Raw genomic sequence first — 20,102 nt, 5'->3', positions numbered from 1 at the left:
TACATGTAGCCTTACAATCAGAGATATGTTTTTGGATATCCGAGTGATCTTCCACAACAACACGACTCAATATATAGTCCCTGGATAGCAAGGCCAGCTGACGGCTGCTCCATCCAATTTTCTGGATCATTTGAAGCAACCTCGGCCATCCTCCTGGCAAAATACGTAGGGTGACAATACCGCATTGTTTCCAAGTTTGCCCAGTCTCCAAGTGATTCATCAGAATCCGAAACATAATCATCGTCTTCATCTCCATCTTCTAGAACAGCAACCCATTCCTCATCATCTTTGTCTTCTCTTTTATCTTCATCCCCCTTGGTTTTCATCCTCTACTTCACTTTCACCATCATCGATTTCTTCAATCTCGAAACCAATACCAGATGGACTGCTCAGCTCCATATCCTTAATCATCTCCATCGTATCAAACCTACTATTACTTGCATGCACATAATTGTTATCAGAAGCAACAACAGTTTGCATTTATGTCCTCATTTTCTTTTACTTGAAAGTATATATTTTCATGCTGATCTGTTACATAAGGTATATTCAGCCAGAGAATATTCTCATGAACTCCAATACCAAGTAAACCTGAAAGCATCAGGGTTCCTTTTTTTGTTCACCTAAACAAGACACACTCAATGATGGTTCTAGCAGTTTCAGGAGGTGAAAGCCTAGAATCTGCAGGATTCTCTGGCAAATATGCTCTGATATCTTTTGAAGGATGATAACTTGGCTTCCCAGTTGGCTTCTTAGGATTTGAAGTTGAACCCAAATACTCTACTATGGCTTGAGTTCTATTCTTCCGCAAATATTTTCTTGTAAAATAGTCACTGTTACACTTGAGAAATCCACTCCCAGAACAAGTGTTGAGGCGGTGAGGATGAAAGAATCGGCAAGGCGCGACATGGAAGCAGCCTCCTCCTCCCTCCTCTGTTTTCGATACATGACAATGCCGGAGAAGCGCCGTGGAAGAGAAGAATCCTGGTACGGCCATGAGCGAGACTGCGAGAGAGAGAGACACTCGAAGAAAGCTAAGGAGAGAGCACCTCCGAGGCCGAAGCAAATACTGGAGTCAAATTTTCCTTTTTTTGTACTGTGAAATATTGTAAAATCATCCAAAGTTTATCATAAAATCTCACAAAATCACATTTCATTTTCTTTCTTTTTTAATATAAAACTCTAAAAATAATCAAATCTTCTAAAAACTCATTAAAGTCTTCCAAAATTCTAAAATATTAAAATCCTACAAAATCATTTAAAAATCAAGTTCAATATCCCCTTCTAAGTAATTGTCACAAGACAACTATGTTTCTTGTTCTTCTTCTTTATGATCGTTGCAGACACGAGAGAGAATGATGGATGAAAGATTTGTAATCTAAGCCAATAAGCAAGGTACTTATATATTGGTATTATAGCTCATGGACTCATGGTTCACAGGAGCAAATTCCTAGAAATGTTAAGTCATATATGTCTTTGACAATTAAAAAATCAACATAGAGAAGTTCGCTTTATAAGGTGATTACACACTGGAGAAAAAAGATCACCGCGGATCTAGAGATTCATGGACTTCACGATGCATTGAAGGATGAAAAACAAGAGGTCTCAAATTAAAAAAAAAAAAAGAAAAGTGTTACTTTAGGTTTAAGAATCATTATAGTAGGTATACAAATGCTATCTCTCAAAAAAAAGAAAGGAAAGTTATATAATCTACCATATTTCTAAGTGTAGGTTGTGTGATATGTGATCATGTGTGTTAGAGAAAAGATATTGATTATTATAGAGAAGACTTGTTAGCATCTTAAAGAGCCTTGACTAGTGTAAGAAAAGCTGTATGGACTCCATAAATTTTACAAAGATAAATGGATTCATTTATCTATACAAAGATACAACAGTAAAGATGATCTCAACTTAAAAAGGGAATATAATTACATTAAAACAAAGTAGTGTCATGGCATAATATCATCAAATGACAAGCTTTCTCGACGGCTAGGAAACCGAGAAGAATCAGAACTTTTGTTGAAAGCTTTAACAAGGGGAATGAGCGAGTGAACAACGTCCGTCATCAACGGTCTGTAACTTGCTTCTGGTTGCACACACACTGCTGCTATGGCTGCTACCTGTTTTTATAAAAATCCATCACAACTCTTGCCCATACAGATATAGATATACAAATTAGCGTAACTTTCCATGTCACACAAACAATTTTAGTCCAATGGTTTCATAAATGTTGTGTTAGATCAATCAACTGTATGGTAGTCTAGTGAGTGAGATGTCACATCCACTATGCTTCCAAATTAATAACATTTAACACATTTAATAGCAAGAAAAATAGAAAGTAAGTGAAGAATTCACACCTGAATAAGATCTTTTTGTGAGTATTGACCTTTCATGGTTGGATCCACCATTTCACTAATTTTTTCTCTATTGGTTAGCCTTGGAAGAGCCTGAAATTATATGCCACATTTTCACTATGAATATCAAGCTATATAAGTAGTACTTCTAAACAATTGTAGGCAAGTTACACATGTTCTCGTGGAGGTATTGAGTAATTCAAATATATAATATGCTACTGAACATACCCATGAGACAAGGACATCTTGTCCTCGCGGACGCCTTGAATCGATCGGTGTACGACCCGTTAAGAGTTCTAGTAACACAATACCATAACTATAAACATCTGATTTTGTAGTAAGCTTTCCAGTAGAGGCGTACCTATCTCAACACAAATGATATGGTTATGTTTTGGCTCTATATAGAAATTTAGTGATCATAATCTTTCTAATTCATGAGTAGCACACTATGGGTAGACAAAAATTACTATCATATTCCATATTTGTAGGTGACATGGCATTTATTTTTCTTGGTTACAAATTGATTTTCGAACTCATAGGCCTAATGGATCAAGCCACTTTGTTATTACTTCTTTTTTTTTTTTTGGCAAAAGTATGAAAATAATTAATGTGAAATGTTACTTACTCTGGAGCAAGATATCCCGTGGTACCAAGTACTCTTGTTGAAATCTCACCATTTAGTTTATCAGATGCAGTTTTCGCCAACCCAAAATCCGAAACTTTAGCTCGATTATTTTGATCCAATAAAATGTTGGTACACTTGAAGTTCCGGTGGATCACAGTAGAGACTGTATTTTCGTGTAGAAACTCTAGAGCTCTGGCACAATCAAGAGCGATCCTAAGCCGGGTTCCCCAATCTAAAGGTTGAGATTGATCCTTTAGATTCTTACAACTGTGATCGTGGAGATGATGCTCCAATGTACCATTAGGCATATATTCAAATATTAGGATCCTATGGTTTTGATCGGCACAATATCCAAGTAACTCCACCAAATATGGGCATTGTAATCGACTAAGAAGATCCACCTGCACCATTAAGAGATTACATTCGTTTATGTAATTGTAAACTTAAGGTCACAAGTCAACAAATGCTGATAATGTAGTTGTGACGTTTTAATTACTAGTTAATAAACAAATCCACTTGTTTATTTATTGACTATTCCACAAAATAGTATTGAATAGTGGTACTTTCTTTACTAAATATATAGGCACACGGACCAAATTCTTATATCAAATGATTTGAACTTTATAAATCCCAGCACATGGATGCCAATTGCCAAATAAAACAAAAAAAAATCTGAAAGGGGCATGTCAATTAGAGGAATCCGATTTCAATTGTTTTTTGTTTTTTTTTAGATTACGTTGTATTTTAGCAAATACAGATATTGGATAGGAAAATATTTAAAAAAATAATTTTTTTTTTTAAAAAAACAAAAAAGTTACAATCATGTGATCTATTTTAAAACTCTTAGTTATTGTTCTATAGAAATCTAAATCATGGATGGTAATTACCTGACTGTACAACACAGAGAGTTATTGGTCAACATATGTATTGTAAAAAAAAATTCTTTTTTTTTTCTGTCAAACATGTATTGTTGTATAATCCAGGAAAGGATATATGTATTACTATACGATCTATTGGATTTATAATAAAAACACGAACTTTCTCATCTATAAAATGTTGTTTACAATAAATCTTCTAAAATATTATTTTAAAAATTATATCATCAACTTTAAAAAAAAAAAATGCAAGTTTACCTTCAACTTCCAAAAATAAAAGCCTAAATGGAGAAGTCGAATTAAATCCGTAGTATCTCAAACGTATTTCGAAAAACCTTTACGGTAATTACCGTATTTTACATGAGGATTTAAAAAAATTATTATCTTATTATTTTATCGAATTTTGTTAATTTTTACACTGACCCGACTTGGGACCAGCAAAATTTATTAATTTATGGTGTTTATTAATTTATAGAGTATTAATTTATAGAGGTTTTACTGTATATTAAAAGTTTCAAAGATTTCAAAATTTACAATGCAACGGTAGATTATTCAAAATTTTCAATATATATACTTTTTATAATACCAGTATATTAATTTCATGTGTTGATAACATGGAAACAATAAATAAGCACAAAAAGGGTAGATAAGAAAGAATGGATAATAAATGAAGTGGGCACGGGAACGACTAACCTCAATCCTAAAGGACCGTTCTTCATGCTTTTGGTTACTAGCATTATCATTAAGCATATGAAGCTTTTTAATGGCCGCAAGAGTTCCGTCACTTAGTACTCCTTTGTACACATCTCCATATCCACCGCTTCCGATCTTCTTCTCTTCGCAGAAATTATTAGTTGCAATCTCTAGTTCCTTATATGTGTACGCTTCTACTCCTTCTGCTCGGCTTCTCCTACAACTTTTTGGCTGTGGTGGCAATTGTCTGAATGATGTTGGGTTTCTTGAATATAGACAATCTCTCTTGATGTCATCTAACAAGAAAATTAGAGTTCATTGGATGTGGAAGTGATTCTATACTAGTACAAAAATACAAGATTTTTCACTCATTGCTGATTGATTTTGAATTGAAAACTCACGAAGTTTGGAAAATTAAGGAATTAATGTGTATATATGTGTCTTACCAGGGCTAGATGTGTAGCTGTAGTTGGTTGAAGTTCCACCGTTGTTAATGTTACTAAAGCTCTCTTTGCAAGATAATTGTTGTGCTTTGTCTCTTGCGGATTTAAGCCGATGAAGTAAAAGGATTATAAGGAGAATTGCAAAAATTATGAAGAATGAGATGATGGAGATACCAATGATGATCATGGCATTTATTGAAATGAGGCCATGCTGGTTCTGCTCTTGGCTGCTCCGGGATGGTGGATGATGGATGTGGTGGTTGCTATGGCTTTTGTTTTCCATTTTTACAATGGAGTTGTTCATTTATGAGAGAGCTGATGGGAGGGGGAGAGGGGAGTGTAGGTTTGGGAAAGAGTTGAAGTATATTTCTCTATATATACACATATATGCCAGATATGTATTGAGTGAAATAGATGAAAGAAGACATCAGAAAAAAAAAGAAAAAAAAACATTGGAAACACAGGCTTATAATATTACTAGTAGTCACTTCGTGCTACGTACGGATTTAGTTTACGTTGTTTTTAAATATTTTTTTATCATCAACATCTTTCTTTTTTACCTCAAAATACCGGTTCAAATAGGATAGCCTCGTGAGCTTACCATTTCGGAACCTGCGGATTTACATAGGAAAAGAAAGATCCTCGTGCTCAAGCCCTTTTGCAAGACGAATGACACAGACATTGTTCAATCTATGTATACATCCAATAAAAAACATAGAAAACTTTCTTTGATAAGACGGTAAAGAATCTAATTCCAAAGCAAACGCGGGCCTGTCTTTTGACTCATCTATGACACTTAAAATCTCTTGACAATCTGTCTCAAAATGAACTATATCATATCCCAGAGAGAGAGAGAGCACTTTCCATGGCCCATCATAGAGAGAGAGAGCGCATTTTCATTGAAAACCTAAAACAACAACTAAATTAAAACAGAGGGAGTATTTCATTGTTATAGGAGTCACATAAACTTTGTGAGAGTTATAGATATTACATATTAATATATTTTCTTATATACTCCCTCCGTTTTTTATTACTTGTCGTTTAAGGTTGTTTGACACAGATTAAGAAAACCATTAAATTTTCTGTTTTATCCCTTTTTAATATATTTTCTAATTTTTTAGTGGTCAAAACATTAATAAAGCTTGATAGAATTGGAATTTTTACCAAAAATTTGCATTGGAAATATAAAACGACAAGTATTGGGAAACAAAAATTTATCTCTAGAATGACAAGTAATAGAAAACGGAGGGAGTATGTAATATTTCTAAATACTATTATTAATCATTCATTGCATTACTATAAATATTATGAAAGTTACGAAAATGAGAGTTAATTAGTACAACATATGGGATTGATGAGACATAATAGAAAAGTTAATAAAAAATGTGTCAGGTTTATAAAAATACATTATGTTGAATTAATAACTAAAGTTGTCTATTGTTTTAAATATATATTCAAAAGTTATATATTATAAATATAGATCTATGAACGGGCATTTTAGCTAATCAAATCATGAATTTAAATATATATATTCACTTCTCTCTTTAAACAGAAATATATACAATTATCTCCTTATCAAAAAAAATATTCAATTCTCATTTAGTTATTTAGATATTATATATTAAAATATACTTTAGTTTAATTTAAATGGATTTAAAATAAAATAAAATAATGTAATATCAAAATCATGTGAATTATTTATATTAAAGTGTGAAAATAAAACAGCTAATTATTAGTTGACATTATCCTATACAACCCAAATATATATATATATATATATATATTATAATCTTATATCTGTAAACTATTTAATCATCAAATGATTTGTTAAGTAAAATTTTTATTATGTAAATTCAATTGAATAAATTTGTTACACTAAACATTAAAAGAAACAAAATGACACTTGTGAAAGAAGAGAACATCAAATGACAATCTTTTGCAGCTTTCCAAAAGAAAACTTTACTTTATTATTAGATGATATAATATAGTAAGAGTTCTTTCAATTCCTACTCTAAGAATCTGACGCCCAACATCATTATATATTTCTTTTAAAATCAAATACACATGACATTATTTATTTTCTTTTATAAATATTTTAAAATGATTGCATAAATCATCAAAAGATGAACAATAGAAAAAATAATTTACATTTTCGGAAAATATATTCAAGACATAGTAAGACAATATTTCTTCTAAAGTTAGGAACTTCCGGAAAATAGATGATACGATACTATTGTTATCGGTGTTTTGTTGTTCGTTGGAGATTGAATCGAGGATAGAATGGAAAGTAAATGTTTACCGGTGTAAATGTTTCGTTGAAGAGGATGTATTTGTATGGTAATCTGTTGTTTTTAGAAAACTAAACTTTATAGAATGTTTGAGCCTTTAAGAAGGAGAAGGGATTAAAATAAAATATTAATTATCATAAATTCGCAAAGTGTTTCAAAATAATAAGTTAAAAAGAAGAAGTAATATAAACAAAAATGAAAATTGAGGAAATAGTGGGTATTATTTCAAATCAAAACATAACTGATTATATTCATAATTTATTCTGAAATTCCTAATATGAAAACTTCTAAATTTTATGTAATTAAAAAAATACATAACGTTCTTCAATAATAAGTGTGAATCGAACAATAGAATTAGATCAAAACCATCTCATAATCTTACGTAATTTTTCAGAAAGTAAGCTCAAAATTTTAATTTTACATAAACAATTTTTTAAAAATTTAAACTAATTTACTTAAATAATACCTACCCACCATCTTACTTAAATTTGATTCTGTGCCCGTGAAAATTATATAAGATCCAAACACAGAAATTAAACCCAAAAATTCAAAACTATAAATTTAATTAAATATTGGTATATAGTTCCAAGATGAAACCAACCACAGACTGATATAAGGTGGCTTTAGATTTTTGGGGTTGCATATGTTTCTGATAAAAGAAGGAAGAAAATGTAGATGTTTTTTTTTTCTTTTGGTTTTATGGACCTGTAGTTAATTAGGTCAAAACTATAGTTAATTAGCCCCAAACAAAAAAATACATGTGTCAGAAATATAGTAAACCAAGTGTCATCTGCTTAACAAAAATTGAAAAAAATCTTCTCATATTATATAAGATTTTTAGAGAAATAAACAATAATTTAAAAACTAAATTAATTGGCAAAGTACACATTCTTCTCAACTCAATGGGTACGGTAATGTGTAGTTTCAGCTGGTTCTAATATTAGAAAATATGCATGTTGCTGTTTTGAAAGATAAAAGCCATTCATGCACCAATTGGGGTCTTCAAGAAAATGTAAAATTTTGTGTGTTTGATAGTTTAGATGTAATATTCACGGTCAAGTTGAAAAGATACAAGAAATTGTAATGAACGACCCCAATCGGTGCATGAACAACCTGCCAAAATATAGGATAAACTCTTAATTATTCCAATACTTGATGATGATCATGCATTAGAAAATATACTGGTAAATGAGGTTACATCATTGCAATTTTTATATTATGATAGTGTATATGATTTTTATTTTACAGAAAAAATAATGTTTACCTAAAATATAACAATGCGTTTGTTTCTTAAATAAGTTTTCAATTAGCGTGTTTAGTCCTAAATATTTTCAAAAACAGTTTATCAACTAGAAGAGAGACAAACTTAATGATCTTTGAGATAATATGAAGAAAATTTAATTAACAAAATCAATTGAAAATACCAAGCATTTCTTCAATAACAATTAACAACTATGATATCATAATTTCATATGTCGGGTGAAAAAATATCAAAACGTTACCCAAACCAAAACTAAATAAAACAAAGGTAAAATTGGAGTTGAATTATTTGCAATTTGGTATATCAACTTCTAGTGCATCGGAACTTTGTGTAGGTGCGTAATGAAAATGACTTTTCTTTAAGCTAATACAAAAGAAAAGACGAATTACAAAAGCACCAACACGAGCAATTTGTTTTCCTCACGAAATATAGATAGATAAGTTTTATTTATGGCCATACACATAATGTGAAGGAAAATTCCTTTTTGGATTTTTTGGTTTCTCTTTCTTCTAACATGTGTCGATGATCACTTGAACTACTATGTGTTCTAGTTCTTTTTTAAAAAAATGTTCTTAAATTGTAGAACGACTTAATCTTGTCTTTTTATATTTTTGTTACGAAATATACGTTATATAGTTGAACACCAAATATTATTTTATATCTTATCTTATATTTTTGAATATTTTTATTTTATTACTTTTCAATTTGGTAGTTTAATCGTATTGTGTAGATATATATAGAGATATACCCCTAAATAGTACTAATCTATGTTTTTCTTCCAAAGTTAGCACCTACTCTCAAATATTCCACATTTAGCACAAATTTAATATAATAAAATATTTTCAATTTAAAAAAAAATCTAAAATATCACTATCTCGATCTCTCACTTCTCCGCTTTGTTCTCGTCGTTGAAGACCACCTCCTTTGCCGTTCTTTGTCACCGGAGTCTCCAGCTCTTTCATCTTCATGGATCTAAGATACCAGTGGCTGCTTTGGCCATTAACTTTATGAATCTCCATGGCTAATCGCACATATCGTGACGGCTCAATTTGGAAAAATGATGGACGAAAGCTTAGTACAGAGAAAAAGCTGAACGCGACGGAGAATTGAGTTGCAGAGATGGAACACGAATGAGATCTGGGTCTTAGTTCGCTTAACATAGAATTGGATCTAATTTCAGACATTTAGGAAGACATTCATGAACTTCAAGGTCTTCTTCCTAAACGTTCAACAAGGAAGCTTATTAAAATTACGCTTTTCATAGTTTCAGGTCAAGCTTCAAAAGCTTACGACCAGCAAAGCTTACGGCCGGCGAAGTGTGCGGCGAAGCTTACGACAAGTTTTGAATTGGGGGAGGGGGGACCGTTCGTCACCGTTTTCTTCTCAATTGCTGAGACCACCACATAAGCTGCTAAGTGTGAAAGAGGAAGTGGAAACAAATGTGTTGTGCTGGATGAAGTAGGTAGACAAGAAGTTCAAGCATCTCCAATCTTAATTGGTTTTAGGAATTTGATGTTAAACGAATTAGTAAATTGTTTGGAAACTAGTCTTGAATTGTATCTTGGTTGTATACTGCATTTTTGAAGCTTAAAGTGCAATTTTGTGTAGATTAGTTTTCTCATATATTCTAAGTGATAGGCAAAACTGATTCATGTGCTTTTAGTATTTGTCAGTGCTTAATCCTTGATTTTATTGAGCTTTGAGTATTTGTGATTGGTTAAAATGCAATGCTCTTTCAATTATGGTTACACAGGTTGCATCACAACCAAAGAGCTGGGAACAGTTATGGGTTTACTAGGACAAAACCCAACAGAAGATGAGCTCCAAGACATGATCAACGTCGTTGATGCAGATGGAAACGGCACCATCGACCTTAGGTGTTGACTACATAGGTGTTGGTTTCAGACATTTAGGAATACTTTCATAAAATTCAAAGACCTCTTCCTAAACAATATGAAATCCTTCCTAAATTTAAAGAAATGAATTTTGATCATCTTTTATTTATGTTTGCTTCAATATAACCCATATTACTCCATTTAGTGAGGGATATTGATATTGTTTTGTGCACATCATGAGATATACATACATATATATGTAATGATTTGATTTTGTTTCTTTCTAAATATTTGTGAAGACTATCCTGAATTTTAAAGTGTTATTCCTCAATATTATTGAATCCTTCCTAAATTTAAATAAATGTGTTTCTAACTCTCTTTTTGATGTTTTACCTCAATATGTCAAAGATTACTGCATTAGTAAGGGGTATTGTGCATATCATCATGTTGTTTACCAATATCCAGACTTTCTATAAAATTCATCATAAAATTCAAACTTTTTATGAAGGTCATCATGAAGCTCAAGGAATCCTTTCCGAATTAATGGAATCCTTCTCAAAATTTCAAGGACTCCTTGAAATTAAAGAACACTAGAATGTGATCCATCATCTACAACTATTGTAACCTAGAAGAACCTAAAGTATAATGGAACCTAACTCATTTGTATGGCCATCAACTTTAACAAGCTTCTACTTCTTCTGTATGTTCCAAAACCTCTTAGGCTTGACCTAGTTTACTAATGTCCTGACTTTTTATGAACACCATCATAAATTCCAAACATTTTATGAAGATCATCCTGAAATTCAAGAAAGCCTTTCTGGAATTTTGTGGAATCCTTCCTAATTTTCTTGAAATAAAAGAGAACTTGTAGCAAACTCAATCACAGTTACCTCAATCACTATTAATTTGTCTAATAGAAACATATGACACTCTTAAGTAGCAAAGCAAAGCTAGTACAAATGGTCAACTCATAACAATAAAACAGAATATGCAACAAGCACTTGATATACCCGGCAACGTGAATGCCTTGCCAAACCATCAACTCCAACAATGTTGTCATGGCCATCCCCAGAATCTGCTTCTTCTTCTAAGAAAGACGGCAAGAGGTCGTATACCAGGTTTCCAAATAATACATACAAACAAAAAACAAACCTGCGAATGAACAAAATAATCAAAATCCTTCAAGATTTTAGCTGTAATCCTTACCTTGAAGTCTTCAATGTCAAGAATCACAGGAGCAGAGTTAGCAGAAGACGATATGGGTCCTCTTGTTCTGATTCCTTTGTTTGAATTCATAGTAAAGCAGAGAAATTCATATTTATAAGCGCAAAACCAAAAAAACTATACTCTTCAAATCTCTACATACAAATTTAAGAGGAGACAAAAAAATGAAAACTAACTAGAACTACGCTTCGCCCATCTTGGAGATGTCCTCGTTGGACCCCTCTTGTTCACTTTCTCAATCTTCTTCTCCATCAATATCTTCTCAACCAATTTTGATTTAATCAATTTCTTGTTGGCTTTATTGGGGCGTTGTTATCTTTATTGACTCTTATCAAAATCATCAGAGAGTTTTCTCCTGATTTTAACCACACCTTCTTCTTCAGATCCGATCTTCTCATCATCAGAATCGTTCAGATCTAAGTACCTCCTTCGTTTAACAACAGTGGGAGCCAGAGGAGGAGACGCAGAACCAAATCTCTTCTTCCTCTCGGAACCTCCGGATTCGAGTTTCACGGGGCTAGATTTCTCAAACTTGATAACGAATTAATTCTTTGATTCGGCTAGTTTTCTAAAGCTGGGCACGAAGCTTGTTGATGATTAGTGCGTTTGACCATCAATTTTTATTAATTTTAATAATTCTCTTCAAAATTTAAGATGTGCTAAATTTGGAATTTTGAAGAGTGTATGTTAATTTTGGAACAAAAACTTAAAATAGTGTTATTTTGAGAATCTTCCATATATATATTAATTTTTTTTACATAGATTAATCATTTTTGTACTTTTTTGAGAATTGTCCTATTAAAAACTACAACGATTGTCTTTACAAAGCCAAATCTTCCATTTTTAATTAGCAAGCTTTAAGAAGTCAGTGGTTGAATGCATTTTTTAATTTTGTATGATCATCTACAAAAATTGTTAATAACAAAAAGGTTATATAAATATTAGGATTGATGACTGCTGTTTGCTGTTTTCAACGGCTTTTTATATTTCCGCTTTGTGTTTTCTTTTTATTATCGCGTCTTTAAGTTTGCTGAATTTGAAGTATACAACTACTGTGATCTCAAATATAGTCGACGGAAAGATGAATTTGCCCTACACACAAGAAGTAATTGTTAAACAAATGGAAGACACGTACGAGAACCGGACTTCTAGGACTCGAGTTCAAACGGGATACATGACTTTCAAAGACGTAGGAGAGCTGACCACTCAAAACTCCGAAACCTTTCGTTGACATCGTAGAGGTCCATCGTAACTAGTGGAAGCCCAATGGTTCCTCATCCTCTCCAACTGTATCTCTTCTAGCAAAATGTTCACGTGTGGTTTGGTTTGGTTTTGTTGTCTTTAAATAGTAAAAAAATTGACCCCATATGTTTCGAAATTATTTAGATGCTTGTACGTAGAACTAAATGCATACTTTTTTATTTAGATATCTTGTTTTACTTGTTTAGATGGTAATTAAAACAAAAATTAGATGTCAAATAAGAGTTGATAATAGTTATAATATTCCAATCCAAATGATTGGGTTTCAAGAAGGTCACATGTTCCATATAAGTTCACATGTTCCACTTACTCACCACAAGTCAACGTCGTGTTCTTCAAACTCACATGTAACCAAAGACCGTTAAACACTAGCTATTAGAAGATTATAATTAACATGATTGCAGGTTAGACTAAAATTAATATTTTAAGAAAACCATTGAGCCTAATTCATGTAGGGACAATTTACCATTCAGGTTAGGAAAATACATGAATAATATGCTCATAATTTTTTTTCGCATATTTGATAATTTTTACTTTTTTTTTGACTGAAATACTTTTTAGTTGACAGAATTCACTATTTATGCTATACTATCTGAAATTATGCTAAAGACCAACTAGAAGGAGTCAATTAATGTTTGGTAACTAATGGTTAACATAGCACTTTATGGTGAAAACATGTAGAGTGTAGACTATAAACTTTCTAGCAAAGTAAATGTGGTCGTAGGAAGCATGAGAGAGCAAGTTTACATAACCTTTGAGGCAACAAGAAAACTCACACAGATATATATGTGTCTTTTACACCAATCACTACAAGAAAACACGCCTATTGCGATGGAAGAATTCATAGCAAATCCCTCGCAAATAGGCAAAAACGAGGGAATTGCAAGGAACACACTTCCCTCGCAAATCGCTTCTCGCAAATTGGTCAACGTCGCAAATCCCTCGCAAATTTTGCGAGGAAAAATTTGTCCTCGCAAAAACAACGCAAATTGCGAGGGACAATATCAATAGCAGATTCCTAGCAACTTCATTCAAGCAATTCCCTCGCAAACTTTGCGATGGTTTTGCGACTTATATGTCCGTCGCAACATGATGAATTATACATTTTGTAATTATGATTATTTTCAAATTATGCAAATTAATTATGATTATTTTCTAATTATGCAAACTAAAAGTCATAATTAGCCAAAAAACTTTTAATTAAAACTGAAAACAAACTTGTAAATTACAAAATATTGTTAAAATTACACAAACATAAGTTCAAAACATAAATTGAAACACAACTACAAGTTCAACAACAAGAGACCATCACACAGAAGTAAAGTTCAAGAACAAGAGACCCTACGATGGTCTCGTGGTATCTCCTGCTCCGGTATCAATGGTGGCATCAGTCTCAGGTCGGGGAAATCTTGCAGCAAATTCAGGGTCCTTCTCAGATAGATAATCGAAGTAGGCATCGTAGCAATGCATCTTCTGAGTATTTTGTTGCAACTTCAATGCATAATCTTCTAACTGAGTAGACTGACTCGCAAGAACAGCTTCGGCCTGAGAAAGCTTCTCAGCTAGAATGACTGGATCTTCAGTCGGAGTAGGCGTGAGAACAACATGAGCTGAAGATGCTTCAGTTTGCATATTACCGACTCCATATATCCTGTTTTTCTTCTTCGGAGCAACCTGCAAACAACAAAAAACAGAGACACAATGTAAAGTTCAAAGATATGAAACAAGTGAAAACCAAAACACAATGTAAAGTTCAAGAATTTACCTCAGCAAAAATTTGGTTCTTCATACTAACTGACAATCCGCCAGAAGCACTACTCTCTATATTGTCCCCTGAGCATAGCCCAGTTTCAGCCTCAGTTATCCTCGATGACACTTCATTGTATACCTTCTCAGATAGTCCATCCACAAACGACCCATCAGGTTTCCTATGAGTATCTTCTAGGACTTTCAAGAAATCAGGAAGTGCCTCACCAGTCATCTCCGACTAAACAAAGATATGAAACAACAAAGTATTAGACTAAAGCAAGAATTTATAAGTAATTGTACTAAATAACTAACTTAACATACTTACATGTTTTCGTGCACGGGCTTTAAAAGAGGTCTGACCAGACCGGTGTTTATGCATTCCATTGCCATCAGGATCACTGTATCGAGCATTTCGACTGTTGATACTCTTTTCCTCAGATTTTGGTTCAGACCAAAACTTGACCAAGCCTTCCCATACTTTAGGATCAAGCCACCGCGGCATTGCATCATCACCTTTTACTCTCCACTTAGACTTCCACCGAGACACTTGATCAGTCATCCGGGTCTTCAACTTGCTTTCAAACTCGGCTCGAACTCTCCCATTGATAGAGTGGTCCCAGTTATATGTTTGCTTGTAAAAACATAACATGAATCAGAATCATAATCAGAATCAAGTAAGTAAAAACAAAATCTGTAATTTAAACACATCAACAAACATTTAACTTACCGCAAATGTTTCAAACCACCGGTTTACAACCGCACCTGGTGTTTGGGTCCAATTGGCATGAACTTCTTTGAAATCTCTTTCAAAGATGGCCCGAACAGTAGCAGCAACCTGAGGATCCTGGGCAAACCTACAAAACACAAGAAAAAAGGGAATGAGGATCAATGAAAATAGATCTAAAAAATTAGACAACCCTAACTACATTCTTACCATAGAGTACCCGGAGGGCGTTTAGGGTCCAGTTTCTGTAAGCTAGCACGACCGGGACTTGCAAGTAGCTCTTCCAAAGTAAAAGAAGAGGTCTGAGGAGACACATCGTTGACACGCGAAGTCGAATGCTGTGGAGGAAGATGATCTTCCACCACCGGTGAGGTTCCTTGACGATTATCTTGGATCACCGGTGAGGTACCTTGCGAGGAGGCGGGAGAAGCTACCCTTGGAGCAGAGGTAGAAGAAGGTAACCTTCGAGAAGGGATGGGAGGAGATAGCCCTTGAGAAGATATAAATCTTCTGTAAACCGTTTGGCCACCAGAATGATTTTGGTTCTCTTGAGAAGACATCTAAAAAACAATTCCAAAAAACTAAATTAAAACCCTCAAATTCGATATAATTAGAACCCTAAAAACAAATTAGATTAAATCCTAAATTCGAATTAGGTAAAAACCCTAAATTCGAATTACATAAAAACCCTAATATTGAAACCCTAAATTAAATAACCCTTAAAATCAAAATTAAACCTAACCACTAAAACCAAAATCGAATCAAAAAATCAAAACCCTAAAATTGAAACCCTAAAATTCGAAACCCTAAAATCTAATTAAAACCCAAATCGAATCCCCAAATTGAATCCCCAAATTCGAAACCCTAAAATCTAATTAAAACCCAAATTGAATCCCCAATTTTGAACCCTAAAATCGAATTAAAAACAGAAGAAAGAAGAGACAGAAGAGATCGGAGAAGAGAGAAGAAATCAGAGAAGAAATCAAAACCCTAAAACTGAAATCAAAACCCTAAAATCCTAAACCTTTGTCTCGCAAACAGATCTAGCCGACATAAGAAGAGAGAGGAGGAGTAGACTAACCGAGGACGAGGAGATTAGCCGGAGAAGAGAGAGGTGGAGGATTTGAGTAACCGGAGAAGAGAGGTGGTTAATCGGAGAAGAGAGGTGAAGATTGATCAGAGAATAGAGGAATTAGGGTTCGAGGGTTTTTGCGGCTGTGGATTAGTCGAGGTTTGAGCTTCGCTCAAACTAGGTTTTTCTATTTATATAGGAAAAACGATGCGTCGCAAGTCTCTCGCAAAAATTGCTACGGATTAGCTACGGTCCCTCGCAAATCCCTAGCAAACGTATTAAAATATGTAATTTATATTTCCAGAAATTGCGAGGGAATTGCTATGAACTGAGACATTTGCAATAGATTTGCGATAGATTTGCGATTTATTTAGGGTTTAGGTTTTAAAATTGTCATTTATGCCCTATTTTTTGATTATAAATCTTGGATTCATCTTTTGAAACATTAATAGTAATGTAATTAGTCTTAAGGGTTTAGGTTCAAGGGTTCATTTGCGAGGGAATTGCTATGACGTAAGAGATATGCGATGGATTTGCGAGTAATTTGCTATGCAAATAGCAAATCCATCGCAAATTTGTCGCAAACCCTCAATCTCTAATTTATAAAAACCATCAAAAATGATTTAAAACAATTAGTCAAACAAACTTTCAAGTATATTATGTGGTCCAATAGGCTCATCATACTTTTTTCTATCATCAAACTTTTTAAAATTGTCCAATTTTGCATCTTCCTCTAATCATTAACTATCTTCTAACTATCTTCCTATATATGTTCATTACATTAAAACAAATATTTGACAAATATTCCAAAATTGTCCAATTCTCCAAATATTTTGTGTTGCACTGCCCTATCTGTGATTATAAGTCTTGGATTCATATTTTTAATCATTAATAGTAATGTAATTAGTCTTTAGGGTTTAGGGTTTAGGATTTAGGGTATAGGGTTTGAAGTTGTAATTTGCGAGGGAATTGCTATGATTTTCTTAATTTGCGATGGATTTGCGACTAATATGCTATTTATCTAGCAAATCAGTCGCAAATTTGTCGCAACCTTGTATATTTAATTTATAAAAACCATCAAAATAATTTCAAAAGTTAACAAAATTAACTTTCAAGTATATTATAAGGTCTAATGTCTTATCATACTCTTTTCTATCATCTTTTTAATCATTAAAAGTAATGTCTAATTATATTAAGTTTTGTAATATTAAAAAAAAAAAAATTCCTCATTTTGCAATGGATTTGCTATGGCAATCGCAGTTCACTCGCAGATCGGTAGCAAATTTGCTATGGATTTTATTTTCGCAAATGCATCGCAAAATTGCGAGTGATTTGCGAGGAAGGTGACCTTCCCCACGAGTTTGTCGTAAATACCTCGCAAATGAGCAGTGGATTTGCGACGACATGCTTCCTCGCAATTTTGCGAGAGATTTGCTATATATTTTTAATTTCTCGTACTTTCGTCGCAAATCCACCGCAAATTTGCGAGGGCTCTCCTCCGCCGCAACACGTCCTCGCAAAAGGCGTGTTTTCTTGTAGTGAATGAATCATCTTGCTTAACAACCTCCCTCATTTGATATTTACAGAAAAATATATATGTTAACTAACACTAATAAGTAAGCTAGAACCATATTGAGCCCACCTTTTTTATACAATAAAATCGATTTCTTAACATGAAAATCAAACCTAGACCTCTAAAGAAGAAGAGGAAACATGTTAAGTTTTTAAGTTTCTCATTGCAGACTTTTTACTATCTTTGAATAACTTGGTAATTTATCTCTGTTGCAGAGTTATTGACAGAGTAACCACAGATTTGTGGCAAATCGTAGGAAGATGTTTGACACAAACATTAATGTCAAAGTAAATAACTTGAACCGGTTAATGTATATATCTGACCATACAAAATGGTATAACAAAACATGGGGGATTAAGTTTAAAGATCACCAAAAGAGATAACAACATTTGTCTTTTACACCAATGTATCATCTTGATCACTCCACTCCTTAACGGAAATAAAAAGTGCTATTCTCAGAACTGATCATTTTCTTTGCTGAAACATCCCCAACGATACTTTTCAGCTGCAAAAAACCATCACATGGGATCCAAACAATCAACACTCATCAGAACTCTCTAGTCCAGAGCAGAGATAACAATTAGTTTGTTTCACAACTAAAAAATATAACAACTGCAAGCACAACCAACTAGAGATTTACGTAGAGAAAAGAACCTAGACTTAGCAAATAATCATCTCTGGTTGATCTCTTAGCTAATATATTACTCTTGTATAAGTATATCCTAGGAACTAGTACTATTTGAATCAATGGAGGACAGAAAACAATGACTAGGCATGGCTCAGTGTGTAAAAACCATCAGAAGATTGTGTAATCACCTTGACTTTATCAAAACGAGAAAAAAGCACAGTGGACACCATGTCATGTGGTTCTTCAAGCATGTTCGCGGATCTGAAACCCGGGAAAGCCGACATCGATGATCAGAAATCAGAACAGTACGTAACTCAATCATTAGAACATGAACAAAATAAAGACCTGGTATCTCCAAAAGAAGTATGCTCTCTCAGTGTAAAGCATGATCTTTTTTTTCCCTTCAAAGAACTCTTGTCGTGCACGTGATTTCTCCTTGTTACTAGCATCTCTGGAAAAAACACGAGAGTCACGATGAAACAAATCCAGATAACAAAACGAGACGGTAACTTCAAAATAGGGGACAAAATGGTCTCACGCGTGAAGAGTGCATAAAGAGGCATTTTGCGAATTCAATAAATTTCTAAGCATGAATAACTCGGATTTAGAACTGATAAAGATCATTACTCCTCCCTACAAACATGTTATAAAAATATACGACAATCAAGCTCCCAAATTTACGTCATAACAAAGACTGTCTTTCATTATAACCACTCCGATGTTGTTGTACCTGAACAGAATCTCTAATCCTTGGGAACACCTGTACCAAGAAGAAAAACAGAATCAGCAAATATTATTGTATATACTTCGTAATGCCGCAATGCATAACATCACCATTAATGTTGTATTTTACCCATGAACATGGTAGCTATTACTTCAGAAATCAAAACTAGACCTTTTTGGTAAAATATTCAAAACGTGCACGCTCAGCTTGGACCATGGAGTCTGCATCAAATCTTTCATAATTCTACAACAACAAAGACAAAAAGATATAAGATGTCTAGAACGTTTATGTTCTATAACACAAGATGATATTTTACCTGAATGACATTGCCCAACACTTTCCGAAGAACACCTTTATATTCAGACTCCAGCTTCATCTGCATTGATTTAATGCAAAGTGAAACGAAAATATATCCGCAATGCATATTTTTTATAGGTGTATTAAAAAAAAAAAAAAAAAAAAAAAAAAAAAAAAAAAAAAAAANTATGCCCACCTTTCCTTTATAGTTCAAGCAATGGTGATTGAATAGAGTATTCATCTCTGAAATGAAATATTATTCGGGTTAGTACGACTTTGGAATTTAGCCATATATGGGAAAAAAAGGCAATGGGCAGAAACAACACCTGCGGTTAAATAAGAACTTAGAAATATCGACTGTCGATAGAACCGTGCAAGTCCATCCAGATACCTAAACATAAGACGAAATTTACTGAGAGATTCTAACACATAAATTGTATTAGAGCAAAAAAAAAAAAAAAAAAAAACCACAAGAAGAAT

The 20,102-nt window shown here is 33.3% G+C and overlaps 4 protein-coding genes and 1 pseudogene across 4 annotated transcripts in view; all 5 read right to left on the bottom strand.

Moving 5' to 3' along the window:
• LOC104789460 overlaps positions 1-1,123 on the bottom strand; it is a 1,282-nt pseudogene extending 159 nt beyond the window's left edge.
• Positions 1,814-5,606, bottom strand: LOC104787348 (serine/threonine-protein kinase CDL1-like). Its single transcript, XM_010512919.2, has 6 exons — positions 4,991-5,606; positions 4,545-4,840; positions 2,977-3,377; positions 2,580-2,712; positions 2,355-2,444; positions 1,814-2,117 (listed from the first exon to the last, which is right to left on the bottom strand). Exons 1-6 carry the CDS (start codon positions 5,289-5,291, stop codon positions 1,947-1,949), a joined length of 1,392 nt encoding a protein of 463 aa, XP_010511221.1. The 5' UTR covers positions 5,292-5,606; the 3' UTR covers positions 1,814-1,946.
• LOC104787347 lies at positions 11,214-12,278 on the bottom strand. Its single transcript, XM_010512917.2, has 3 exons — positions 11,772-12,278; positions 11,578-11,651; positions 11,214-11,458 (listed from the first exon to the last, which is right to left on the bottom strand). The coding sequence occupies exons 1-3, from the start codon at positions 11,845-11,847 to the stop codon at positions 11,282-11,284; spliced, it is 327 nt and encodes a 108-aa protein (XP_010511219.1). The 5' UTR covers positions 11,848-12,278; the 3' UTR covers positions 11,214-11,281.
• On the bottom strand, positions 14,140-16,497 carry LOC104787346. Its single transcript, XM_010512916.2, has 6 exons — positions 16,410-16,497; positions 15,539-15,888; positions 15,332-15,458; positions 14,930-15,235; positions 14,621-14,842; positions 14,140-14,529 (listed from the first exon to the last, which is right to left on the bottom strand). Exons 2-6 carry the CDS (start codon positions 15,886-15,888, stop codon positions 14,197-14,199), a joined length of 1,338 nt encoding a protein of 445 aa, XP_010511218.1. The 5' UTR covers positions 16,410-16,497; the 3' UTR covers positions 14,140-14,196.
• LOC104789459 (U3 small nucleolar RNA-associated protein 25-like) overlaps positions 18,404-20,102 on the bottom strand; it is a 3,064-nt gene continuing 1,365 nt past the window's right edge. Inside the window, exons 6-13 of the mRNA XM_010515153.1 lie at positions 19,949-20,042; positions 19,819-19,865; positions 19,642-19,701; positions 19,497-19,568; positions 19,332-19,361; positions 19,140-19,234; positions 18,947-19,052; positions 18,404-18,478 (exon numbers count right to left, since the gene is read on the bottom strand). Coding sequence (XP_010513455.1) covers positions 18,404-18,478; positions 18,947-19,052; positions 19,140-19,234; positions 19,332-19,361; positions 19,497-19,568; positions 19,642-19,701; positions 19,819-19,865; positions 19,949-20,042 — 579 coding nt within the window. The remainder of the gene's footprint in view (positions 18,479-18,946; positions 19,053-19,139; positions 19,235-19,331; positions 19,362-19,496; positions 19,569-19,641; positions 19,702-19,818; positions 19,866-19,948; positions 20,043-20,102) is intronic.

This window comes from Camelina sativa, chromosome 5, assembly GCF_000633955.1.
Source record: "Camelina sativa cultivar DH55 chromosome 5, Cs, whole genome shotgun sequence".
Taxonomy (NCBI): Eukaryota; Viridiplantae; Streptophyta; class Magnoliopsida; order Brassicales; family Brassicaceae; genus Camelina; species Camelina sativa.
This window is presented reverse-complemented; position numbering and strand designations above follow the sequence as displayed.